Source organism: Anolis carolinensis, chromosome 1 (assembly GCF_035594765.1).
Source record: "Anolis carolinensis isolate JA03-04 chromosome 1, rAnoCar3.1.pri, whole genome shotgun sequence".
Classification (NCBI taxonomy): Eukaryota; Metazoa; Chordata; class Lepidosauria; order Squamata; family Dactyloidae; genus Anolis; species Anolis carolinensis.
Genome location: NC_085841.1, coordinates 257,932,738 through 257,960,148, shown reverse-complemented (window position 1 = coordinate 257,960,148; position 27,411 = coordinate 257,932,738). Strand labels below are relative to the sequence as shown.

General features: G+C 40.6%; 1 protein-coding gene across 7 annotated transcripts in view; it reads left to right on the top strand.

Annotated features, from left to right (window-relative positions):
- vwce (von Willebrand factor C and EGF domains) overlaps nt 1-27,411 on the top strand; it is a 34,393-nt gene that overhangs the window by 3,533 nt on the left and 3,449 nt on the right. The window contains exons 2-19 of one of the 7 annotated variants that reach the window (XM_008115851.3): nt 873-967; nt 4,294-4,383; nt 6,669-6,797; nt 9,777-9,893; nt 10,038-10,154; nt 12,948-13,076; nt 14,402-14,862; nt 14,959-15,052; nt 15,365-15,447; nt 16,782-16,869; nt 17,257-17,342; nt 18,687-18,804; nt 19,103-19,188; nt 20,193-20,289; nt 22,211-22,293; nt 24,723-24,813; nt 25,892-25,974; nt 26,811-26,916. In XM_008115851.3, the coding sequence (XP_008114058.2) occupies nt 873-967; nt 4,294-4,383; nt 6,669-6,797; nt 9,777-9,893; nt 10,038-10,154; nt 12,948-13,076; nt 14,402-14,862; nt 14,959-15,052; nt 15,365-15,447; nt 16,782-16,869; nt 17,257-17,342; nt 18,687-18,804; nt 19,103-19,188; nt 20,193-20,289; nt 22,211-22,293; nt 24,723-24,813; nt 25,892-25,974; nt 26,811-26,916 (2,153 nt within the window). Of the gene's footprint in view, nt 1-872; nt 968-4,293; nt 4,384-6,666; nt 6,798-7,016; nt 7,195-9,776; nt 9,894-10,037; nt 10,155-12,926; nt 13,077-14,401; nt 14,863-14,958; nt 15,053-15,364; nt 15,448-16,781; nt 16,870-17,256; nt 17,343-18,686; nt 18,805-19,102; nt 19,189-20,192; nt 20,290-22,210; nt 22,294-24,722; nt 24,814-25,891; nt 25,975-26,810; nt 26,917-27,411 lie in introns of those variants that run through there. The other 6 variants (XM_016995561.2, XM_008115850.3, XM_008115849.3 and 3 more) reach the window with 6 other exon arrangements.

Below are 27,411 nucleotides of genomic sequence, written 5' to 3'. Positions count from 1 at the left end.
CAGACTATGTTATCATCAACATATTGGAGCTCTATTACAGATGTTGTTGTGACCTTGGTTTTGGCTTTCAGCCTGCTGAGGTTAAATAGCTTGCTATCTGTCCGATAGATAATTTCCACTCCAGTGGGAAGCTTCCAATCAACAAGATGAAGTATCATAGCGATCAAGATGGAAAATAATGTTGGGGCAATAACACATCCCTGTTTGACACCTGATTCCACCTTAAATGGGTCACTTTGGGAGCCATTGCTGTCCAAGACTATTGCCATCATGCCATCGTGGAGGAGCTGCAGGATGTTCACATATTTGTCAGGGCACTTGATTTTTTGGAGAATGGTCCAGACAGCACTATGATTCACTGTGCTGAATGCCTTTGCAAGGTCAATTAATGCCATGTACAGAGGCTGATTTTTCTTGGAGCTATCGTGCAGTGAAGATCATGTCCACTGTTCCTCAGAAGCCATTATGGGATTCTGGGAGGGTGTCTTCTGAGACAGGAAGAAGGCGGTTTGCAAGTATTCTTGCGAGGATTTTCCCAGCAGAGGTTAGAAGGGAGATACTTTGATAGTTTCCGCACTACTGTTTTGCTGTTGTATGTTGCTGCTTCATCAATACAGCTACCCCTAGATAATTGTTTTGGTTAGGGCCGCTTAGTGATGTCACTTGGTAAATGGACATCTTGACTTGTTCCTCATAGTGAGTTAAATGGTTGCATGCCAACTTGCAATTAGAGCACAACTTTGAAACTATACCATGCTGATTCCTGCCTAGTATGATCAGAAAAGTCACATGAACTAGCTCTACAGCAGAACGCAGTTGCACATTTGTTGCTGATCTCAGATATTCTCCTATCATCTCTCTGATATTTCTAGACGTCGCCTTGGTCCACATGTTTGCCTCTCTGGTTTTGGAAGTGGCTGCTGTCCTGGGTGGATACCAGCTCCAGGCAGTGGACAGTGCACCCTACGTAAGTACGGTGGGGGAGGCATCGGTTCACTCGCCTCTTGAACTCAAACAGTGAAACTCCCTTGCTTCATGGTTCTCAGCCTGGAAGACAATAATCTAAGAACTCTCAATGAATTTAAAAATGGATAATAAGTTTCCAAACAGTAGATGGAGTAGCAGGTGATTCAGGTAGCTATAGCATTTGATTTTCCATGTAGCCAGCAGACCTACCTGAATCCAGTTAGGCTACAACTAGATACCAGACTTTTTGTTGTCTTAATAATAATAATCTTAGCTCAATAAGAATTGGAATTTTGTGAACTAAGAGGGTGAAGTATCTCTCAGTTTTAGCATGTAAACAAACTATTATTCACAGGATTCTTTGAGAGAAGACAGATAAAATATATAAAGTCAATTTGGCTTTGTAGCATTGTATAAAAGCAATAAGAGTTTTATTGTTTTTTCTGTGACAGCTGACAAGAGGAAGGCTAAAAGCCTTCAGGATAATGTGTAGACAAGTTATTTCTCATCATGCACAGATTTTCTATATCATACTTCTATACCATGCATGATGCCGTGGCAGCACATCTGACGAAACTAGATTTTCCCATTGTAGCATTACTGAGCCACAATACTGTGCAAATATGAAATCCTGCAGCATCTGTTCACAGAGCTGGTGCTCCCCACTTGAGTTGTTCATTTGTTCATACAATGACACATAAGATCCAGCTGTTGGCATTTTGGTAGCTACTGCCAGTTGTTCTCATTCACTTTCACCAGCTGGCAATTGAAGATGAGAGGATGTATTCACTAAGCACTTTGGAGAGCCATGTTTGATTGCTCTTCTTTTACTGTCTTTATTGTCCCCTGTAAGCCCAAGGTCATGTGGTTTGATGAACCCTTCCTCTATATGATCTCAAAACAGTATTCAGACTGTGTGACTAGAATTCATAAAGTTTTTTTCCATGAATAATCAAAATATTTTTGCGCCATCACAAAATAATATTTTGATCTGCGGATGGTGGGAGAACAAAGATAGGGTCATTCTGGCCACGTTAGGGAAGAAGCCCAGGTCTAGAAGCAGCCACAAAGAAGTCCCTGCCTGAGAAGTGTTGGGACAGAGAGAAGGACCTCTCTGGGCAATCTTAATAATACAGTAATACTAATAATACTAAAAATAATACTACTACTAGTAATAATAATACTTTATTTATACCCTACTCCATCTCCCGAAGGACTTGGGGCAGTTTACACTGGGACAAGCCCAAAACTGTATTACATCAATAAGAACAGTAACACAATAAAATCACAGTATAATCTTAGGCTCCTTCTACACTGCCATATAATCCAGATTATCAGAGAAGTAATCCACATTATCTGCTTTGAACTGGATTATATGAGTCTACACTGCCATATAATCCAGTTCAAAGCAGATAATCTGGATTTTGTATGGCAGAGTAGAAAGGGCCTTAGAGCTCTAATCTTGTCATACATATCCTGGGCCAAAGCCTTTAGGGTGTTGTTGGCCAAAGCTAGTACAGTAGAGTCTCACTTATCCAGTATTCACTTATCCAACGTTCTGGATTATCCAACGCATTTTTGTAGTCAATGTTTTCAATATATCGTGATTTTTGGGTACTAAATTCATAAATACAGTAATTACTACTTAGCATTACTGCCTATTGAACTACTTTTTCTGTCAAATTTGTTGTATAACATGATGTTTTGGTGCTTAATTTGTAAAATCATAACCTAATTTGATGTTTAATAGGGTTCTCCTTCATCTCTCCTTATTATCCAACATATTCACTTATCCAACATTCTGCCGGCCCGTTTATGTTGGATAAGTGAGACTCTACTGTATTTGAATTGTGCTTAGAAACAGACTGGCAGCCAGTGGAGCTATTGCAGTAAGGCAGTTGTGTGCTCCCTGTTACCACCCCAGTTAACAACCAGACTGTAGCTATTTGGGTCAACTGAAATTTCTGAGCACCTCTGCCTTTATTTGCTCTGGGATCTATCTATTTGCATTTATGGCAGTCTAAGTTATTCATAGAACTCTTCTCTCTCCAGATCAGTTGATTTGCTTCCTATCATCTTTCCTCACTGTCTAGCTTTCACAACTGTACATAGAAATTGGCAATACAAATGCATAAACAATCATGATTTTGGTATTCAATAATTTAATTTTATACAGTAGATTCTCGCTTATCCAACTTTTGCTTAGCCAGCGTTCTGTATTATCAATGCAGTCTGCCTCCCGCCTGGATCCACAGCTGTTTCTCTAGGCAGCAAGAACTTTTTACAGATTTAACTTCCGACAATGTTGTTACTATAAATTCATTTTATGCAATTCTATCTCTATTTGTAGTCAATTTTAGTAGTCAATGTTTTTGTAGTCAATGTTTTCAATACATTGCAATGTTTTGGTGCTAAATTCATAAATACGGTAATTACTACATAACGTTACTGTGTATTGAACTGCGTTTTCTGTCCATTTGTTGTAAAACATAATGTTTTGGTGCTTAATTTGTAAAATCGTAACATAATTTAACATTTAGCTTTTTCTTAATCCTTATTATTATCCAACATTTTTGCTTATCCAATGGTCTGCCAGCCCATTTATGTTGGATAAGCAAGACTCTTCTGTACTTGAGGATCTTGTTTTCAAAACTTTAGTCTTCTTTAGATTTTTTTTATTACAGTCGCAATTTGATTGATGACTGAGGTAGGTTATAGGACATTTTTCACTGTTTCAGTGTCTTCATTGTCTACTAAAAATGTATGTAGATAATCTGTGGTCATTATTTTTGTTATATTAATGCTCTACAGTAAACCTACTCTTGCACTTACTTGACTGATTGTCGTCCGTAGTTGTTCCAAGTCTTTGCAATTTTCTGTTGCTGACATGGTATTTTCTGCATATCTTAAACATTAATTAGCTGTTCTTTCATCTGATTTTCACACCTCCTTCCTCTAAATCTAATCCAGTTATATGTGTAATACATTCAGCATACAAACTAAATAAATAGGCTAATTAAATACAGTCTTCCCTGACCCTCTTGCCAACTGGAAACCATCTTGTTCCTTTATATTCTGCCTCACAGTGGTCTGTTGTCCTGAGTATAGGTTATATATTAGGATAATCAGATGTGATATTTCTTTAAGAGTGATCCATAGTTCTTCATGGTCTTCACAAAGGCTTTGCTATAATTGATAAAACACAGACTCCGGAATTTTCTCCTGAAATTCCTTGGCATACTCCATTATTCAATGTGTGTTTGCAATATGATCCCTAATGTCTAATTCTCACCTGATCTGACCAATGTTTGCTTGGCTCTCTACCAGCACTTTGTTCCTTTGGCTGTGGCAGTGGCTTCTGCATTGCTCCCAACCTATGTTCCTGCAGAGATGGAGGGCAGGGCATTACATGTCAAGGTAAGGAGAACATTGTGTAATGCTGCCAGTGATTTGGATTGGAATGAGGAGGTCTTCTGTTTCTGGTTTTTGGGAGGCATTCAAATCTGATGTTAGAAATCAAAAGTGAAAACAGGATAGGTTTGCAAATTGGCATAATTTTAGCGATCATAGTGAGCTTGCAGTATCTATAGAGGTTCTGTTTTAGGACCTGCCATGGGTACAGAAAAACATGGATGATCATGCTCCCTATTATTAAATATTATTCATGTTCATGTCATCACTATTTACTAATATCTGGTGCAATGATCCATGGTTGCTGTGATGAAGGTATATTGGGATGGAAAACATGTGCCCGCTGTACTGTATTTAGGTGAATATCTACCTCGAAAGAATTCCTACTAATGTAGTTTTCCCTGTCATGTCAGAATACAACTCTGCTTAATGCAAACTGCACTGACCAACATTCTCAAATGGCAATGATAGAAAAAATGGGGGGGGGGGGGCAGAGTAGCTTTTTTGGAGAGGAGATAATTTTGTATTATTCATCAAGAGTGTAACACTGATATTTCCTGCTTGTGCATGTGCACATCTAGAAAAAATGCCTAATTTCATCCAATTAATATGGAGTCTATGGAAATACTGGTCAGGGATGGGGAACTTGAAGCCCTTCAGATATTGGTTTCAGTCTCCCAACTAGCTCAGCTAGTATAACTTCTAGTCAAGGATGGTGAAGGCAGTAGTAGTCTAATGTCATTTGATGATCCACAGATTATTCACCCCTGCCCTACCCCTGCATGGTACAGGTTGCCAGAGGAGATATTATACCTGGTTTACACCTCAGATTCAGTTATTTCCACCTGTGCCTCCAGTACGCTACTGTGCTTCGGTGTCCTTTTTCTGTAATGTGAAGATACATTTGGGGTCTGCGAATGCATTACGGCCATTTGAATTTCTTTGCTAGTGTGAAATGACATTGTGAAAAATATATTATCATCACCATCACCATCATTGGCTGGAGTTATTCTAAAGTTGTTTTTCTCTTTAAGGAGTGGAACTGCTCAGTGCTGGCTTGCTTCCTTTTGGCATTTGAGTGTACTAGGCATGGGGTAGTTGGACCATAGCCAGCGCCTGTCTGCAGGGACTGATCACTGCTGTGCAAGACAGTCTGCTTTGCCATAAGGAATCCTGCCAGCAGTAGCTCTACCTCTCTTCTCCCTAGAGCCAGCCTTCAACATTTTGGTGCTCCAAGCAAGTTATTAGATGTCTTCCCTCTAAATAGTCCTATAAAATCAGAATGGCGAGGAAAGTTAAATGAAAATCCTTCAGATGGACTAGACAGAGAGAGAAGAAAGGCGATAGCTTTTATGGGAAATAGCTTCATGGTGTTCACTATATGACGAGAACCAATTTATGTCCTGCACGGTCAGAACAAGGATTTAGAAAACATGTTGTAACAATCTGGATGAGTTCCAGTTTATGCAATCATATGTTTTGCAATGATGCCCATGTAAAGTTCATTGCAGTTTGGTTTTTTTGGTATTTGGTGTTAATTTATTGGATCATGGTGCAATAGTCAAACAGAGTATATCCCCCCTCCCCGAACCCCCCTTGCAAAACAACAGAATGAAAGACACAGCACTAGACCCACTTGTCTGCTCACAATGACTGCTGACATTTGTCTTGTCCTGCCACCCAGCCTCTCCCTGTGGTTTCTGAGCTCTGGTGACAGGGCCTCTCAACAGTATCCATCTCATGATGAAATGTCTGAGGAGCTTTTCACCCTATCTTCATTTTCTGCGAAAGGAGCACAGTTTATTTTATCACTATGGAACTGGGATTGTAATGCTGCCTTTCGCACTTCCATTCTGGTCTTGTTACTGTGGAGATCACTTGTCTTATAGCTTCTCTGCATGAGGGTCAATTTTGGATCCAGTACTTCATTACTGTTCTCTGACCTGATTACAACTATCGGCATTGTTACAAAATTGGGGCCCTGAAGCCCTCTGGAAGCTCACAACTATGTGCTGACACTGGGGCTGCCAGATCTCAGGGTCTGGCCTTGAATCTCCAGTTTCCATAGGTCATCTCCAGACAGAAGACAATGGTGAAAATTCTCCAGTTTTGATGGGTTCCACTCTGGGCATGAAGAAAAGACTGTTTGTAAATCTCCAGTTAAGCTAGTAAGGCAGCAGCATGCAACAGTTCGAAAGGTTTTATTGAAATGCCACAGTGTGCAAAGGCTCTCCCGGTGGATACCCAACCTTGAAAAGCTACCTTGATGCCTGTCCGTCTTGTCTTTTCAGACCCTCCCGGGGCCTGTGGAGAGTATGGCTGTGACCTGGCCTGCAATCATGGGGGCTGCCAGGAAATGGCACGGGTGTGTCCCCTGGGGTTCTCCATGATGGAGACAGCCAACGGTGTACGTTGTACAGGTAAACCAGAAAACTAGGTATCTTCTACACAGGAATCCAGCACAAACAGAACTTAGCAATTATTCCCAGGCATATTCTGGGGCCTTTTGCAATCTCTAGTCATTGCTCTTCCACCATAACTTTCATGTGGAATTGTAAACTACTTTGGAATGTTATTTCTCCTTTCCTCTGTTTGTGTAAGTGTATACTTATATCTTTTAAATTACATGCCTTTTGTAGGATCCCACTGTTTTTGATTGTTTTACCATAAAGCACAATGTACATTTGATGGTGCTAAGTAAGCAATACTACTACCACTACTACTACTACTACTACTACTACTACTACTACTACTGGTGTCTAGCACTTCTCAAACTTGGACACGGTCCATACCACTGAACAGAACATAGCCAAAAGGGTAAGACTAACCTTTCAATATAGCAGTGTATTTATATTTATTTTACAAAATCCATTTTAAAAATCAGTGCTATACTCTTTTTTCACTATTGTATGCATGTGTAATATTATTTTAAAATGTAGGCATGTTTTAGTGGTAGTGTTAAAATGAGTAAGAAAAACAACCGATTGTTAACATAGCACAGATGGCAGACTAGAAAGGTAATAGTGAAAGTGTGCCAAAGTGAAATAAATTTTGGCCACCCAAAGTATCAATACCATGTCTTCAACAACAGGAGGAAGTGTAATATAGTCATCCTTCTGATGAATACAGGGCTGTCTTGTTCTTTCCGTAGAGATTTTGTGAGTTATTCCTCTAAATGAAAACAGTCTTGGAAGAACACAAGATAAGAACTGTCTAGTGACCTTATCGCATGGGGGACTCCCCCCATGCCGTTTTGCCAGCCTCCATGGCAAAACAGCAGGGATGAGGGGCAACTCTCAGTTGTGGGCAGGACCTTTGCCAGAAGTCCATTGATGTCATGTGATGGGCAGCATGCCCATCCATGACTGGACTGGTGGGGAAGTGTCCTAAGGTCATAAGGTAAACATTGTTTAATAGGTGGGTGCCTTGTTTAAAGTGAGTGATTAACATGTGGCAGTATTTCCTGTCTGTATCCTTCATTGCTGAACAATTTAAATTACACTTGGCCTCTCAGTGCAGTAGTATATAGAAACCTCTGGGATTCTATGCAGAAACTGTTTCTGAGAAAATTAAGAGTGATTCACACAATATGTCTGCCACATGCAGAAATGATTTTAAATAGCTTCAAGCAGTGAATGTCAGTGTGTGGTGGAACTTTAATGTAAACTGTTTTTCAAGTTTAGTGTTGATTTAATTTCCCTCATGTCACTGCAAACCTCAAGTGGGAAGAAAATTGCCTGATACGCTTGCTGAGCTTTGCTTGAGATTGTGAAATAACTGGCAGATAAATCAGAGAGAGAAATTTCTTGGAGTCCTTTTGCAACACACAATTATAGTACTCTTGACTCTATGATACCAGCCTATGGAATCCTGAGAGTTCTACTTTAGAAAGGGCTCTTTAGTATTATCAATCAAAGGGCTCCTGTGATGTCTTCCCAAACTATAATATCACAAGATGCAGCCGTGGTTGTTAAAGTGGAACTATAGTGCTGTATTTGTGTAGCATTTGGTGTGTAGTTATGAGGGATTGCCCACCTGAATAAGAATTATGTACCCTGTAAAGTTTTCCTTCAGTCCTCACATTTCTAGGATTGCAGAGAAAATCATGTATACCCAATGCTCTCATATTTGCTGTTTTATTCCCTATTTTGTACAACACTAAACTAAATACAATAGGTAAAGACAATAATAGGTATAGCTACAAGAAAGGGTGAAATAAAACTGTTGCCTCATAAATAAGAATTGTGCCCCTAAAGACATTTTCCTTCAGTCCCCTGATTTCTAGCATTGTTGTAACTCAATTTCAATTGAGTGTTCAGATAGTCTTGATATCCAAAGAAAAGCAGTTTACCAAGGGAATGTGAAAAATATTCTGCACGGACAATTTTAGAGTCTCAGTTTCTGAAGTGTTAGGGACTGAAGGGAAATTTCATGTGGTAGTCAGAATTATTTTTTATGAAAATATCCTTGCAATTATTGATTTGTTGTTGTTGCCTTCTGTTGGGCTTCATCCATGGACTACTCAAGTCTCTAGCCTTCAATGAGTAGTTAAACTAGAAAATAGGATTAAAATGAGGGATTCCTTTCCCCATGTTCCTATGCATCCTTGTCCCAGAATAGGCTTATGTTTCTTCTCTTCTTGCTTGACCACTATCTGCTCCCTCTTTGTTGATGTAGCAATGTGAGCTCTTGAGGGACGAGGTAACTTCCTCTCTAAAGGTATTTTGATTGGCCTAGGCTTTGACCACATGGTCAGCCACCATTGCTTCCTCCTTCTGCCTTTGTCTCCTCCAGTGAGGACACAACTTGCCATTCTCCAGGCAAGAAGTGGCTCGTTGGATATTTTTGATATTTTTACCTTTTACCTTCCTTAGAATATGAGATTTAGAAAGTTAGTAGGCTCCAAGAACTTTCCTATCCAGAATGTATTTCTCTTTCTTCAATAAAATCCTGTGCCATCCTAAGATACAGAAGTTTATCCCAGCTCACCACACATAAGTTTCTGCTGGTTATGAAGTGTGTTTCTAGCACTCTGCTTTGTTTTTGGTGGAATCACCCCAAGAGAGGGTTATTTTGAGTCTAACAGCTCAGAGATTCCTAACACCTTCAAGTCATTTCTGACTTATGGTGATCCTAAGGCAAACCTAGCACAGGTTTTCTTTGGGGCTGAGTGTGCAGTTTTCCCAAGATCTTTCATGGCTGAACCGGGATTTGAACTCTGTTATTCAGAGTAGCATGCCAACACTCAAACCATTACTGCTTATAGTTGCTTAACAAACAATCTTTATGCTTTAGACATCACTGTTAAGCACCTCTCCTTTGGAAATTGTCTTTCTTTCTGTTAGCACCAAGTCCAGTCTCTCTCTTTCCGTTTATGCTTCAACATTTTTTTCCCTCAGACATTGATGAGTGCCTGAGTGCCTCCTGTGAAGGGCTTTGTGTGAACACAGAAGGTGGCTTTGTCTGTGAATGTGGCTCTGGGATGCAACTGTCGGCTGACCGGCACAGCTGCTTAGGTAAGTTTGAATGAGACTGGAAGAGAGGAGATGTAGTTGTGGAGGTTCAAAACAAACAAAACATGTTGGGAAGTGAGTTGGTGGAAGAATAATTTTGTGGGGGCAACTGAAACTGACAGTACTGTCATCCATTTGCAACCCCAGACACAGACGAGTGCTTAACAACACCTTGCCAGCATCACTGCAAGAACAGCATTGGCAGCTATAGATGTTCCTGCCATGCTGGTTTCTACCTCCATGGAAACCGGCACTCCTGCGTGGGTAAGTGTCCCTTCATTTATTGGGAAGCTAAGGAGAAATACGTTACCTGCCAGTCTAGAGGTAGCCAGCTAACAATGATGCCACTTGAAGAAAAATTCATCTTATCTCCAAATTACATTTGATACAAGAGTTTTAGAAAAATCAAGATGTGGTAACCTACAAACCATTAACAGCAAAAATTATCCACACAATAATTTTGAATTGAAACTCAAATTGTTTTATGTATTTCATTTGTCCAAAATTTGTCCAAACGTGTGTTGCTTTCTAAGCCTAAGACATTAGTAGGCAAGCGTTGCTCAGTGGCAACAGAAACAGCTATAGGACTATTTGTGTGAGGCTGAATGCCATGTGATGGTAGCTATTTGTAGAGCTGGCTGAAATCATTTTGATGAAGGTGTGTTGGCACTCATTTCCATTACAGGTACAGAAGTTGACTAGACTAGCAGTTGAACCTTTCTTTAATCCCAGCATTAGGTTTAACTCCACCTGAACTTTAGGAAGAACTTCCTGACTGTGAGGGCTGTTCGGCAGTGGAACTCTCTCCCCCGGAGTGTGGTGGAGGCTCCTTCTTTGGAGGTTTTAAGCAGAGGCTGGATGGCCACCTGTCGGGGGTGCTTTAAGTGTGATTTTCCTGCTTCTTGGCAGGGGGTTGGACTGGATGGCCCGTGAGGTCTCTTCCAACTCTATGATTCTATGATTCTAAAGAAGTTTTCCCCAAACTCTGGTCTTCCAAGTGTTTTGGACTCCCAGAAGCTTTAGCTGTCTTGGCCAATGATCAAGATTTCTAGGAATTGAAGTCCTAAATATCAGGAAGTCCAGAGTTTGGGAATACAATGCTAGAGCTTTCTACTGCATTTGGAACCTCCAGGCTTAATTCAAGGGGTTCAGGGTTGGCCACATTGCACACACGAACATTTCATCTCCCAGGTTCTAATATTTCAGAAGCTGCTTTTCTATGCCTGTCTGAGCAATCCAGCAAATGTTATATAAATGTAATAGTAGCATATTCTATTTTGATATATTACACTATACAAATGTGATAATATTGTGTTGATTAGGACCAGGATGGATTGACATGTTGTTTTCTAGCACAGGTCTTTTACTAGGAGCCTAAATTCAAAAGAGAGAGTGTTGCATAGTACAGCAAACTAATGATGGAAAAGGTTCTTTCACTTTCAACAACAAAATAAAATTGCTGTCATGTATGTAGATGGAAGTGTTAGGTTTTCCCTATTCCTTTATATTGTTTTCTGAACTTAGGATACTCTGTCTAACTGGGCAAGTGAAATCACTGAAATGTCGTCCTTTCCCTGCCTTACAGTTCAGTGGATCCAAGAGCCCTGCTTGCTACACTAATATACGATGCTGCCTGATACCAGGCTAGACTGTCTGTCTACCTTGTCAAATGTATAGCTATAGGTGAGGGGGGAAATTATCTAATAGGAATCCTGCCCAACTAAATGAGATGTTCCTTCAGCCCCTAAATTTCTTGCTTTGCAGAAAGTTGGACTTTGAAAATCGTTCACACTTAGAAATACAGTAGAGCCTCGCTTATCCAACACTCGCTTATCCAACGTTTTGGATTATCCAAGGCATTTTTGTAGTCAATGTTTTCAATACATCATGATATTTTGGTGCTAAATTCGTAAATACAGTAATTACTACATAGCATTACTGCGTACTGAGCTACTTTTTCTGTCAAATTTGTTGTATAACATGATATTTTGGTGCTTAATTTGTAAAATCATAACCTAATTTGATGTTTAATAGGCTTTTCCTTAATCCCTCTTTATTATCCAACATATTCGCTTATCCAACATTCTGCCAGCCCGTTTATGTTGGATAAGTGAGATTCTACTGTATATGTATGTGCATTATTTTTCTCACTTTGTTTACCTACCTTTATTTTAACTGCTCTATTGAGATTTCGAGTTACTGCAATACAAGAAATTTGAAGATGAAGGAAAATGCCAATTGAGAAGAATTATATATTTAACGGAGCAACAGAATTATATATTTAACGGGGCAACAATTTCCATTGTGCCTCCTCTCCTTGTAGGTACACCTGTGTATCTAGTTCAGTTTCATTTGCTCTAACTTGTCTTAGATTCTAAGCATCGAAGGTAAATATCTTTCTAAGCAACTGCTACTTGATCCTTTTTAACTGGAGGTACCTAGAACAGAATCTGAGCCCATTTTCATGCAAAACATGTGCTCTGCCACCGAACAGGGTTTCCTTCCCATAGCTGTAGCAGGAGGTGACAAATGAAAGGATCAGAATAAAAATTCACAGCTCTTTTCTCACCCAGTTCACTGTCATTTACTTTAATGGTAAAGGGGACCTTATGACCTTCATGAACATGATTTCACTTGCATTCTGAATATAGATTTGAACTGTTTCGGAACCAGAACAAATTTAAAACTGCCTTAACTATAAAGAGTTGGTTACCCGTAAAAGCAAATTTCCAGAGATCTCAGTGGGATCAGCTACTCCTTAATTCCTCATTCTATTAGATAAGAAGTAGGAAAAATAAAAGAATGTCATAGTAGGTGGGCATTTACTACCCAGCTGCTGTATTGGTCCACAGTATGGAAGGGAATGCACATCCTTCCAAAGAACCCTCAAGGCTGGTGTAAGCCTCTTTTAATCATGAAAAAAATATCCCAGGACCATTATTTTGCAATCTCCCTTTTCACCTTGTATGGCCAAGTCATAGGGATGACTGTACAGACACAAGCTTGAGCCTATCCAGCCCTGATGTAAATCTCTAGCATCCTGTGCATCTGGTGCAGATGTGAATGAATGCCGCAGACCTAGCGAGAAACGAACCTGCCAGCACTCCTGTCATAACACGCTGGGGAGTTTCATATGCAGCTGTCGGCCAGGGTACCATCTCAGCGGGGATCGAGTGTCATGTGAAGGTAAGGGCTATCTATGGGAAGCCTGCAATGGCACTGTCATTCTGGAGAAATTGGGAGAGTGTCTGGGATTGTGGACTGAGATTCTCAGGCAAGGACAGAGCAGAACAATTTCAGAGACACCTTGTCTGGAACTATAATACAACAGGATCACTCTAGTGCTATGCTTAATTTTTTCCAAGAATTCATAACTTCTTCTAATTATGGGAGATTTCAACCTCTAAAGTTCTAAGAAAATGTTAAAAATAGAAAAAAGAGTATTTCTTTAACAAGACAGCTTTCAAAAATGACACTAATGATATCAGTAAGTAGAAATTGTGTTGCTAGCATTTATTTATGGCACAAATATTAGTGAAATATTAGTATTTTTCACACCTCCCAGTTATATTACTATGATTACATTTTAACTATTATGTCTACATTCTGTGGAATTCTTTATTACAGTAACTGCTCAATTCTTGTGAGGAAGGAGAGCAACCTTGAATGTTCCTAGAAGTAAAGCATTTCTGTTGGCTGTAATGGTCTACCACAGAAGCACAACCTAAAAAAATCATTTGGAACCCTTGCAGAAAATAGCAACCGTTCCTTGTGACATGAACCTTTTCTCTCTAAGACTGTGCAGGATATGTATTCAGGCAGATGAAAAATGAAAAGGATGATGGAGATACAGGCCACATTATAACCCCTCTATCAATACAAATCTTCACCCTCATGATGTTTTTATCTCTGGTACTATGTGTTGTCTGGTACAGTAGAGTCTCACTTATCCAAGCTAAACGGGCCGGCAGAAGCTTGGATAAGTGAATATCTTGGATAATAAGGAGGGATTAAGGAAAAGCCTATTAAACATCAAATTAGAGTATGAGTTTACAAATTAAGCACCAAAACTTCATGTTATACAACAAATTTGACAGAAAAAGTAGTTCAATATGCAGTAATGTTATGTTGTAATTACTGTATTTACGAATTTAGCACCAAAATATCATGATATATTGAAAACATTGACTACAAAAATGGCTTGGATTATCCAGAGGCTTGGATAAGCGAGGCTTGGATAAGTGATACTCTACTGTACCTCTTGTTATTTTCTATGGTCAGATGATTTGAAGGAAGACACTGTTCCTTCTTGATCTACCTGGAGAAGTTACCAGTGTATATAATTAACATGAATGGCAACACTTTTCCTTTAATTGTTGAAATCCTTCATGAGCAAGTGATTCAGCTAGAGGGCTCCTGAACATGTTGGAGGACACCATATTTGGGTCATAGATCTCATGGGGACTTCTGAACATATCAATGCTTTTGTCCCTCCTTCCTCTATTTCACAGGTTTTTCAAAGACTAGCCTGGGCCCTTCTCCCATCTTGCAGTCTCTCCAGCACCCACCAACTCTGCTGCGCCTTTCTCCAGAATCACCTGCTGGGCCCCCAAGGGTCTCTCCCCCTTCCTGGGCTCCTGCTCCCCACAGCGCACCCAGGACTCCACCTCCTTCCCCATCCCTTTCCACTCGCTTGCTGCTTCCACAGGCATCCTCTCCCACCCCTTCTCCTCTTCTTCCAATTTCTTTCTTTGGCACACCCTTCTTGCTGAGAACTGCCAGGCCTTTGGTGACAATGAGCCCACTGCCACCCTCATTGCTGCAAGAGGAGATTGCAACACCTGTTCTTCCAAGTCCCTCAGCTCCATTGACTTCACTTCCAGCCTTGCCTGCAACCTGCTGGTATGAAGGGACTCTTCATGAGAATGGCAGCTACTGGATTAAACAGAGGTGTCTAAACTGCTCCTGTGAGGTACGTGGCCTATACTGGGTTCCTTGCTTTCTTTCCAGCTGCTGTTAACATGTCTGTTCTGCTATCTTTACAGAAACCTGTCTTTTCCTGTTGCAGAGTGGGCAAGTGCGGTGTCAAGCAATGATGTGCGAGGTTACCTGCTCCCACGCTATTCCAGCAGCAGAAGGGGAGTGTTGTCCCAGTTGCAGAGGTGAGAAATTGTCCTTTGTGTTTAATACTACATTGCCCTGGCTGGCTAATGGCTTTCTCTAGTCCCAACATTTGGAGATGGAGGGAGAATGAGAAAAGGGATACCATGTCCTCATTTTCCTTTGGAAGATGTGTGCTAGAGCCCTTTCCCTTGTGTCAGTTCAACTAATTATGGCCAAATTAATTTGAAATGAATACATATTTAGGACACTGGATTTTTATTGATTTAGAATGGAAAGCTGAAATGGGGGTTCTGTTCAGCCATAAAGCTCTGTACCTCTGATGGGAATCTTCCTACTCCTGTTTCCTGTAGGCTGCCTCTATTATGGGATTTCCAGAACCGAGGGAGAAGTTTTCTCTCTTTCTGAGGACAACTGCACGGTCTGTGTCTGCCTGGTGAGTCTTGGGGAGTCCAAGGAAACTTGGGAGATGGCTGTCCTTATTTTAAGAAGGACAGATTATTCAATTTCATACCACTGAAAAACTTTCATTGGAGACAAGGGTTCTTACACGTGTTGTGAATCAACCAGTGGCACCATGAAGGGATTCTGAAAAGGGGACAACTCTTCATTAGGGTACAAGATGTGAGGAGAAACAATAGAAGAAATTTGAACCCCACAGCTAGAATGGTCCTTTGATTCCAACAGCAACTGGTTTAAGCTGGTCTATGGAATGGGCAATGATTTCCCAAGTATCCATATAGGATGCCAGATTCAGAGGCGAGAAAAGAATGTCAATGTAGTAGTGGAAGAGAAAACTTGGTAGCACGTCTCTTAGATTTCCCTTCTGCTGTCAGCTCTCTTTTCATAAGCACATTCAAGGAACACTTCCATGACTTTAGTTCTGTCAAAGGCATCACAGCTATCACAGCTAGATTGAGCCAGCTCTCTTTAGCAACCTGGAAGGTAGCTAGTGTGCCATTATCTTTCTGTTGAAGTTAGAAACAATTAGAAGCAGTCCTTTCATTGTAAGTCATACGCCCTCTGCTTTCAGCTTCCATGGTTGCCACTCATACCCACTTACGGTAATCACTGGGATGCCTTCTTTGTTGGCCAACCACTACTATCCAAGTTGAGCCCATATATTTGTTGGAATAAAAGGGAGTCTGCTTAGATGAGATGCAGCCAGACTTATCATCAACCCAGAGCTAGGGTGGAGACAAGGCCTTTACAGGCAACTGGTTTTGGATATTGTTAAATATGGCTTACTTGAGTTATTATTATTGTGTTTTTATTGATGTGGCTTCCTTGACTGAATCTATCTGGAACATGATCTTCCTCTTTATCTTCTGCCCTCCACTTTATCAAGCATTATTGCCTTTTCTAGAGAATTATGTTTTCTCAGGCTATAGCTAAAGCACAACAGTTTCAGCGTAGTGATCTTTGCTTCTAGGGATTCAGGTTAGATTTTCTTTTTGTTTTTAGCAACGTAGTGCCTACGATTTTTTTTTCCAGCACCACACCTCAAATGAGTTGATTTACTTCCTATCAGTTTGTTGTTGTTGTTGCATACCTTTATTTCAGAACCAAGGAGCTTTGGAGTTTGTCTTAAGCATCAAATATCTTGGGTTGCTTTGAGAATAGTGTCCGTGAACACTAATCTGTCTCCTATAATTCGTTGAAGATAATGGTCATAATGTGATTAATTAATCTTGGTGTCTGATTTGAAGATAAAGATGTCATTTAAGCCAGTGAAGATCTGCTCTGTAATCTCTTGTTTCCTGATTCCAGGCAGGCAATGTCTCCTGTATCTCTCCAGAGTGTGCACCCAGTCCATGTCCCAGCTCTGCTCAGAGTGACTGTTGTCCCTGTCAGCCAGGTGAGCCAAAAAATCCCATTTATCTGCTCATTTTCAAAACAGGTTATGGGGGATATGTGGGTGCCCTCATTTCCACACAGAGTTGATGCCTTTTAGGCACTGTCTGATCACAGTGATGGAAATGGGGGGAAAGCCTAATCTACAATTAGATAACAGAACATGAAACCATTTGAACACTTGAAAGCAGTGTATATGTTGTGTTTCAAAGGCCCTGAAAAAAATAAAGATGTTTAGCACCAGACAACCTTTCCTCAATAGGATTGCCACTGCAGAAGAGAAACTGTGCCCCATCACCATAAATGCCACTAATACTGTTTACTACAAACACATCCAGCACCAGCCTCTTCCATAGTAGCCACACTGACATCCTTTCCTTTTCTTCTGCAGTAGAATGCCATTTCCGTGGTCAGACGTATGCAGAAGGGACTGAGTTTAGCCTGGATGGTGATGACTGTACCACCTGTGTGTGCAGGGTAGGTATCCATGTCTCTTTCCTAAGAAGGGTAGCATTTGTTATACTCTGGCTAAATGGTAGTCCCTCCTGAGTCCTTATATCTTCTCAGTTGTCATTAGATGGCAGAATAATGCATTGACGATGCAATGCAACCCTTATCTTGATTAGCAGTATTAAAACAACTGAATGCACATGTGAATATTCAATCAAATGTCACATGTATGTATGTTATAGACTCGTATCTGGTGTGTCCATGCCATGGGTTCACAGCCGGGATTGAAGAATGTTAACAGAGGGTGAACACCTGGGGCCCTGCATGAAGAAGAACGGGCTTAGACTGGAAGACCTGTACTGAGAAACTTTTGGACGTTGAAGGGGTGGGGTTTTGGAGGGAATTGAACTGAGAACCTCATTCATAACTTTTCTGTATAGTAGTAACCTAGCATTAAAGAAATGTCCAAGATTTCCTTGTGAGTTAATTTAACCGCTAACAAGGATCTGCAATCGTCACAATGTAGACACACTTTATGGACATACATAACTGAATGTACAAATGGAGCTCCACTTTTGCAACCATATAATGAATACAGATGTTCCTGGTGGGCCAAAAATGTCCAACCACTTTAGTAGGAGAAGCTGCATATGCCTAAAATGGCAACAAGTTTCCATACGTACTATTTCATGTGTGGAAATGTTGCAGGTTAATTCAGTTAGATGAGACCAGTGTATGTTTTAAGGAGCCCCTTGCTTAACATTGTTAAGGTGTAACATATGACAACTGTGAAAATGTCTTGTGATTGAACCTTTTGTGTGTGTAGAGTATGGGCCAGGCCTAAGGCCTTCCTAAAGAATTTTCTGTGCCTCTGTTCTTGAAGAGTTACATTTGGTATTCTCTGGTTACGTGATAAACTCTCAGCCAAGCAGTTGCTGCTGATTTCTTGTACAATTTCTTCTGTATCCTGAGTAATACTTTGAAGGGGTAACTAGTAAAAGTAAACAGGGGTGAATTGAAAGATGCTACTTGTCAATATGCTATTTTAAGTGTATTTCTTATATTGTAACCTTTGTTTTAACTTAACCCACACTGTATTATTTAATTTTTTAATGTTTGTTTTAAATGATGACCAAAGTGTGTGATTGATAGCCACCTTGAGTCTCTATGGGAAGAATGGCAGGGTATAAATAAAGCAAATAAATACATTGTCAAGGATGGCTTCATAGATTCTTGTGACAGACCTTAGCTACCCATCTCCCTTATTTTACAAAATTCAGTAAGGAAGAGTTGGTTGGAAGTGTTCATGATCTCATACCTGCCTACCCTGTTGTTACTGTAAATAAAAAATACCACTGCATCCTTCTTCAGCAAGGCGAAGTTGAGTGCTCTTTTGCACCCTGTCCCACTCTGGAGTGTCCCCAAGATGAGTGGCTGTTGGCTCCAGGGCAATGTTGTTTCACCTGCCGAAAAGCTGCACCCACGACAGGTAAGTTCTCCATGAACAGCCTATGTGTGCACATAGGACTGTGGCATGAGGATATAGGTAAACAATAATCTTTCTGATACCTTTGCAAATGGGGGCTCTGCCTGGATCAACTCAAAGCAGATAATCTGAGATCAGAAACTGGATTATATGGCAGTATAAATGGGGCCTCAGACAACTAATCTTTGCCCAACTTGTATGCATGTCACAGAATCCACTGCCTACTCTGTTTGTTTTTTTGCTGAGGTTCTTACTCTCTGTTTACTATGTGTATCATTTCAATGTCTCTTTTCTTGACCAGGTTGTTTTGTGGATGACAATGGAGTTGAATTTCCGATTGGACAGATCTGGTCACCGGGTGATCCCTGTGAGTTATGCATCTGCCAGGTGAATGATAACCTGCTCTATTTCATTTCATTTGGACCTTCTAATCTTCTGTTGTATAAACTGTGGTAGTCCTAGTTCACTCTTTGCCCAACTAGGACTGAGATCTTCCTGTGGATACTTGGAAGAACAGTGTTGTAATTTTAGCCTATGTTTATCTGTTTGCACTGGGATACTCTGAGGGGATTCTCAGTTATATTTTATTATTTTTGAAGAAAGGGCAGGATTTTAAATTTTATAAATAAAAAAATCTTCTTCTCCCAGTAATGTCTCCATTTCCTCCTCCTCCACTACTACTACTACTACTACTACTACTACTACTACTTCCCACTTTTCTTCTGATATGAGGATTCAATTTTCCCCCTTTTTGCCCTTTAACTCTTGTGCTCTTCTTCTCATCTTGTGAATTTATCTGTCTTTTTCGGTTCTCTTAATATTCTTTTTTAATCTATTTGAATGTTACGGTAGCTCTAAACATGCAGATGTGACATGACAGCCTATGTAGTGGCCTTCAGATTGGCTGCAGTGAAGGTAGAGTCTGGACAGCTTTACACTAGGCCTGGGTGCTGAATGCTAAGGGGCTTTCTGAGAGTAAGGGTGCAGTAATCAATGCAGTCTGACTCCACTTTAAAGGCCATTGCTTAATTCAATGGAATCCTAGGAGTTGTAGTTTGATAAGGCACTAGCAGTCTTTGGCAGAGAAGACCTTGTAAAACTACACGTTCCATGATTCTACAGCATTGAGCCATGGCAATTAAAGTGGTATCAAGCTGCACTAATTCTATAGAATAGATGCACCCTTATAGTTTGAAGTCTAGCATTACCAGCATTATTAAAATGACATTTATAACAATTGTCTGAGTGCCATATATTTTGAAATAGTCTATTTCAATGTCTATTAGTACCATACATTTAAAATAGTATATGGGTCTTGATGCAGATCAGTTTGTCAGCAAAAGTCCAGCCATTTGTGCTGTGGGTTTCTGTGAAGTTCCTTTCCATTGCAGGCAGATGGTTCAGTGAGCTGTAAGAGGACTGACTGTTTGGAGACATGTCCTCACCCTATACGGATCCCTGGGCAGTGCTGTCCAGATTGCTCAGCAGGTAAATTTCTCCTACATGTCTTGTTTACTTCCCGTTTGATTCCTGTAGTGTGCTATGAATGGGGCAGCCTTTGAAAAGTGCTGATGTAGCTGCCCTATCAAAACCATGCTTCTAAGAAAATATGCATATCTTTAGTGGCAAGAGCATCTATACTTTTGGAGTCAGACTCATTCTTCTATCCTTCTCAAAAATGTTGGACTTTGTCCACTAAGAAAAAGATTGAAGCAGCACTTGGAAAACATGGGAAAGTTAGGAGTGCATGATGACATTTGTGGACCCTTTACAATGTGAGTGAGCAGCCTGAGGTGACTCTGCTACAAATTCAAGTCTGTAGGCATGTCTAGATGAATGTTTGGAGAGAAGGGTTGGTCTGAGAATAAAATGTGGTTTGATCTTAGTTTAGGAATACATAAATGCCTGAAGTGAGATTTTCTTGGTGCTAAGAAGTACAATGATCCCCCTGCATCCATAAATTCTGGATCCACAGATTCCACCATCCATGACTTGAAAATACGTATTTTTTTTAATTCCAAAAGCAAATCTTTGATTTTGCCATAACAGGCAGCCCCCAAGTCACAAACATGCAACGTGCAAATGATTCATCATTAAGAACAAGGACGAGACAACAGGAAGTGGGCCCCTTCTACACTGCCATATTATCCAGTATAATCCCAGATTATTTGCTTTGATCTGAGTTATATCAGTCTACACTGCCATAAAATCCAGTTCAAAGAAGGTAATCTGGGATAAGAAACTTGATTATATGGTAGTTAGAAGGGGCCTGAAAGAAATCTACCCTTAGGAAGGGAAATTAACTCCTAAAAGAGTTACCATGTGGGAAAGGGATCTACACGGAAGCTTTATCACCAATCCTAGTTTTCATAACAAGCCAAATTTTTCAAAATCCAATTATCACAGGGACTGAAAGTGAGGTGAAATCTTCCGAAAAGGGACACAGACAGCAAAACAAACACTACAGGGGAGTTAACCTTTCCTTGTACTAACCAAAGCTTTTTTTTCGTGTCAGGAGCAACCTGAGTTGCTTCTGGAGTGAGAGAATTGGCCGTCTGCAAGGACGTTGCCCAGGGGATGCCCGGATGTTTTGATGTTTTACCATCCTTATGGGAGTCTTCTCTCATGTCCCCGCATGGAGCTGGAGCTGATAGAGGGAGCTCATCCGTGCTCTCCTCGGGTGGGATTCGAACCTGGCAGCCTTCAGGTCAGCAACCCAACCTTCAAGTCATGAGGCTTTAATCCACTACGCCATCGGAGTAAGCTTACAGATATAGATATATATTTGGAGTGACACTTTAAACATATACCTGTTCCATTTTACATACAAATTCAACTTAAGAACAAACTTAAAGAACCTGTCTTGTTTGTAACTTGAGGACTGCCTGGATATATAAGGGATACCATGTTACTATGCTATTGTATGAGATTGAGCATCTTTGGATTTTGGTATCAGCCGGGTGGGGAGGGGATGTTGGAATGGCTCCCAGTGGATACCAAAACCTACTGTATGTCTACAATGATGCATTTGATTCTTAATTTTTGTATGAGGTGGATTGCATTCTGGTTGAAAAGGAATTATTTATTAATGCTACAGGGAATTGCAGATTATGATTTAGGATTTTCCATATGGTAGGAGTCTCAGGCTAACAATTAGAAGGCACTGTGCAGTAGTTCTGTCTTTTTCTACTTAATTGATTTTTTTGTGTTTAAAAGAAGAAGACATCATTGGGAAATTAGTGTAACTTTTGGAAGAAGGTGTCATAAATTCAGCAAATGAGACAGTGTGATTAAATTAATCTGGAGCCACTCTTAATCATAGTTTGTTATAACTCGAGGCCCTTGGGTATGCTGGATATTTTGCATAGGCACTCATGTTTTTTGTTTTCTCTCTCTTTCTTGATGGAAGGCTGCTCTTATGCAGGAAGGATTTTTTACAACAATGAGACGTTTCCCTCTGTTTTGGATCCATGCCTAAGTTGCATCTGTCTGGTAAGTACTCAGCTTCTTCTTCCTAGCCTGTAGTAATTGCTCCGTCCATCTAACAGATCTCACAGAGCAGAGTGGACAGCTATGGAGAGTCCCCATAAATTAGATCATTTCCATTTCCAACTCTAACCCGCAATTGCTATCTGAGGCCGTGTGTGTGTGATTGTGTGTGTGTGTGTGTGTGTGTGTTATAATTGCATTCTGTGGAAAACCCTGGTGGCATAAATATTTTACTGAAAAGTTTTTGGGGTGATAGGGCCCCGCTTGGGCTCTTTCAGGCCACAGGTGACTCACAGGCAACATGTTTCCTATCCCTGTTACAAAGGAAAAATGACACAACATCTTGCCTGTGACAGCATGGTCAAGAAGGTAAAGGAATGTTCCTTACTATTTTAATTCACTGTAGTTGGTGAGATGCTTTTGTATTATTAGTATCATGTAGAAAAGCATAATAAACAAAGAGTTTTAAAAATGTTACTGTGCACTTGCTGTGTGAACATACTGAGAATCAGTCTGCATTTGGGATAAAAATGTTATGAGACAGAATGACCAGTTAATGATCCCTTAATGGTCAGTGATTGCCCCTCTCATACATAGAGTTGCGGAATCTTTGTCCTTGTAGATGTATTTGAGTAGAGTTTTTGCAGTCTCTTTATATGGTCTGTCTGTCTGGAGGTTTCAGGAGTTTCAAGCCCCAAACACCTGATGAGCCAGAGCTTCCCTACTCCTGTTGTAATTCGAGCCTATGCTTGGCAAAGAGGCACAGACAGATCTCCCTGGAATGTGAAATCCATCAACTTTGTAAGGCAATTCTTTTGTGCCTTCACCTCAGTTAAATTTCATGTGTGGAGGCAACTGAGGACTTGTTTGAGAAAGAGAGAGAATCAGGGAAGGGGAGCTGACAAGCAGTTCTCGAGCGCAAGAATCCTTTCTGCACATCGGATATGTGACTATTGATCTGTTTCATATGAGGAATGCCAAGGTGCTTTACTAATTTTAAGACTACATCTATAAATAAGTAGTAAAATGTGACAAGTTTCCTGTGAACTGCCCACCATAAAGGAAACCCAGTCCTAGTAACCTGTGGCCCTGATGCTTTTGCACTATTCTGATATTCCACCAGAGTGGAAATAATCTATCGGACAGATTTCAAGGTATTTAAACTCAGCAGACTGAAAGCCAAAACCAAGGTTACAGCAACATCAGTTATAGAACTCCAATGTGCAGATGATATTGTAGAATGTCAGCATTCAGAAGAAGCCCTACAAGCCACTCTAAACACCTTTGCAGAAGCATATGGGAAGCTTGGCCTTTCACTGAACATCAAGAAAACCAAAGTGCTCTTCTAGCAGGCACCAGTCAATCCCTCTGCAATGCCAGAAATACAGCTTGATAGTGTAATAATAGAAAATGTTGATCATTTTTGCTACCTTAGCAGCCACCTCTCCGCAAAAGTCAACATCGACACTGAAATACAACACCGCCTGAGGTCTGCAAATGCAGCATTTTTCCAAATGAAGCAGTGAGTGTTTGAAGATCAGGACATCCGTAGGGATACCAAGGTGCTTGTTTATAAAGCTATTGTCCTCCCAAACCTGTTATACGCCTGTGAAACATGGACTGTCTACAGATGTCACACTCAACTCCTGGAACAATTCCATCAGCATTTCCTCTGAAAAATCCTACAAATCTCTTGGGAAGACAGTCAGATAAATGTCAGCATGCTGGAAGAAGGAAAGACCACCAGCACTGAAGCGATGCTCCTACGCCATCAATTCCGCTGGACTGGCCACATTGTCCGAATGCCCAATCTCTGTCTCCCAAAGCAGTTACTCTACTCCCAACTCAAGAATGGGAAATGGAATGTTGTTGGACAAAAAAAGAGATTTAAAGATGTGCTTAAAGTTAGCCTTAAAAACTGTGGCAAAGACACTGAGAACTGGGAAGCCCTGGCCCTTGAGCTCTCTAGCTAGAGGTCAGCTGTGACCAGCAGTGCTGTGGAATTTGAATAGGCACGAATGTCCATGTTCATGCAGGGGGGATGGCGGACAATAAAGGCAATGATAGCCACTTTGAAGCCACCTGTTTCTGAATGCCCTGCTTCTTATGGCATGTGTGGATGGCATGGACAATTTTTAAGACCCTACTCATAGGGTCTTGGCTTTGTGGATTCTATGCCATTTCCCATCCTAAAGCCAGACATTCAAGATACAGGTAACTTCGAAGTGGAAGCCTCCTCCTCTCATGTTGACATAATCACATCAATGGAAAGTACAGGATCTCTTGTGGCTCCAGGAATGTTAGCTGAAACCAGCTTTGAAAATGTAGTTGAGACTGTCTACATGGGTTTTGCTATTAAATCAACACCTCTCTTCTCCATTCCTCTCCCCCCCCCCGCCCCCCTCCTGCGTGTATTTGTCTCTGTTTTATAGCTGGGCTCAGTGGCTTGTTCCCCCCTGGACTGCATTGTCTTTTGTACATATCCTTTCCACCCGGAAGGAGAGTGCTGTCCAGTTTGTCATGGTAAGCATTATAATTTTAAGTGTTTTCCAAATAGATATTTAGAAGAACTTGTTGTGCATTGTTAGAGGGGAGTGAATGTTGTTTTTGTACCCCATCTAGCCTGTGTTTCATGCCAGAAAAAAATGTTGTGCAGCACAGAAAATGAAGAGGATGTGTGCAATACTCAACGAATAGATAGAAGAACAAAACATTGAGATATTATCAGTAATTCCCTGCAGACTCAATGGAAACAGGAACTGATCAAATTAAGGGCAGGATAAATTTAGTCGTAATGTTGCTGCCATAGTGAACAGAACACAATAAAGGAAGGGTGAGCTGAAAGGCAGGAGCTGCCCTGTAAAGACACCATGGTTCTGAAAATGCCAAATCAGTGTTTAGGAGTTTACAGTACTGCAAAACAAACAGCTAATAAAGGCCCTAAAACTCTGGAAAGGAGATAAGGATGGAACATAAAGATTCTGTAATGCATTGGATTGGCAACAGTGCTATCTTGTTTCTTATGAAAAAGTGAATGAACAAAGAATGACAATTACAGATGAAGCAGATATGGTGGAAGAATCCTTTGCTGTGATACCAGACTGCATGTTAATGAAAATCTTTGTGTCTTGGGGACTTCATGCTCCCACCTAAGAGTAATCACTACAATAAAAAGGTCGCCAGTTTTATTTTGCAAGTATTTTTCCTGTGTGCTTTAACAATAATCTAGCTATGTGTCATCAAAGTTGGTTTCCTTTGAGGAGAATAAAAATGAATATTCTGATTTATGTCAGCAAATAGTTTGGATTTTCAGAATTTTTTTATAAGTAATTACCTATTGGAATACTGAAAATCCACAATGTACAGCTCCCTTGTCTTCTCAACTCCCCCAAAAGCAACTCCTGCAAAAGCATGTATACCTTGGCTGGGAAGTAAAATTGTGGAGCATTTAGATGCAGCAATATCCAGTATGTTGTTAGTAGCATTTTAGTGCTAAAGTTAGGAGGTTCTGTAATTTGTATGTATGGTCATGTCTCTCAAACGGGACTGGATACATTATTCTGTCATTCAACTTGCATCTTGTGCTGTGCTTCTTGTGCAGACTGTAATTACAAAGGGAGAAAAGTGGTGAATGGTCACGACTTTGTACCAGAAGGTGAACCTTGCATTTCTTGTACCTGCCAGGTAAGGCTCTCCGGCTCTCCTTCAAATATGACCTTCTCATGCTCACTGGTGATGGTTCCCCTCCTTTCCCATTGATTTATCATACGGTAACCAATACGCCTTATATATATATGAAGTTGACCTGTTGAATCCATTAAGGCAATCAGGTGGTCCATAGCCCATGTGTAGCTTAGAAAACAATGAATGAATGCCTTTTAACTAGTGCACCAGGTTGTAAATAATGTTTCACCTCTGACTTAACTTAACAGGCATTTTAACCAAGCTAGATATTTGGCAATGCACACCATACATATGATAATAGCCTGTTCAGAGAATTTGCTTTCCTGACAGATGAAGAAGCTGCAGCAGACTCCTCAGGCTTGTGCATACAACTCCACTTTTATTCTTTCTCTTTTGTATGCCAAAGGCAGAGATCTGAAGCTCTCAAGTTTAAAATTATTTCCTTTTGTCTCCAAACTTGGAACTTGTTTTAAATCATAGTTTAAAACAAGGCATGACAGAAATTGCACAGTCTACCAGATGTGGTTGAACTGCAACTCATACCTACAGTACAACAATATCTGGAAGGATGCAATATTTCCACTCCTGATTTAAAGCATTAGCAGGGAGCAAATGGTCCCTCAGATGTTAGATTGCAGCTTCCATTCCCACTCATCAATAGCTAAGAAAACTAGGGCTGGTGGCAGCTGCAGTGAGTTACAATGCAATCCAATTTTAATCCCTTTCTCTGGAATGCGAAAGAGAATAAGGAGGAAGAAGGCAAGTGACCCCAAGGTTAACTGCAGTAGAAATCTGTGGTTTCTTATTACTGACCCTGTTGTTTGATCTTTTCTCAGCTGGGAGAAGTGAGCTGTGAGAAGAGGGCTTGTCCAAGTGTGTGTACTGCGCCTTTTGACCCCCCAATACATTGCTGCCCAGACTGCCAAGGTAATGAAATCAGAGGTAAGCATGCAAGCCACATTGATCTAGGGAAGGGATATGTGTGGCCCTGGGACCAGCTGCAACACCCAAGGGTAGCTTTTCTGCAACCCTCTTTCCCTTCAGATTCACCAAACTACTCTTTTTTTGACCCATGGAGAAAGGGAGATGGAGGAAAAAAGGGACTATTGACTTTCCTGGAAACTGCAAAGGGGGGGTGATTTGTGTTTCAAATAAGCTTCAGGATCCCCTGTACTTTTTTTTGAGGGGGCGGGTAGGGGACATATTGTTTACCTTCTCCCAAAAGAATTGCTAAAAGCAACTTTAATTCTCAAAATGGCAGTCTTCTGAGTGTATCTCCATCACTGATTTGGCTTGTGGCCTTTCTGATTTTAATTCCAGCAACCTTCACAACATAGATAATGTTTAACTTGTACATTAACATACAGCTACAAAGTTTGTTATAATAGCAGATTATTGTGTTGTACTTAAAAACAGCAGAGTCCTGTGCCACCCTAA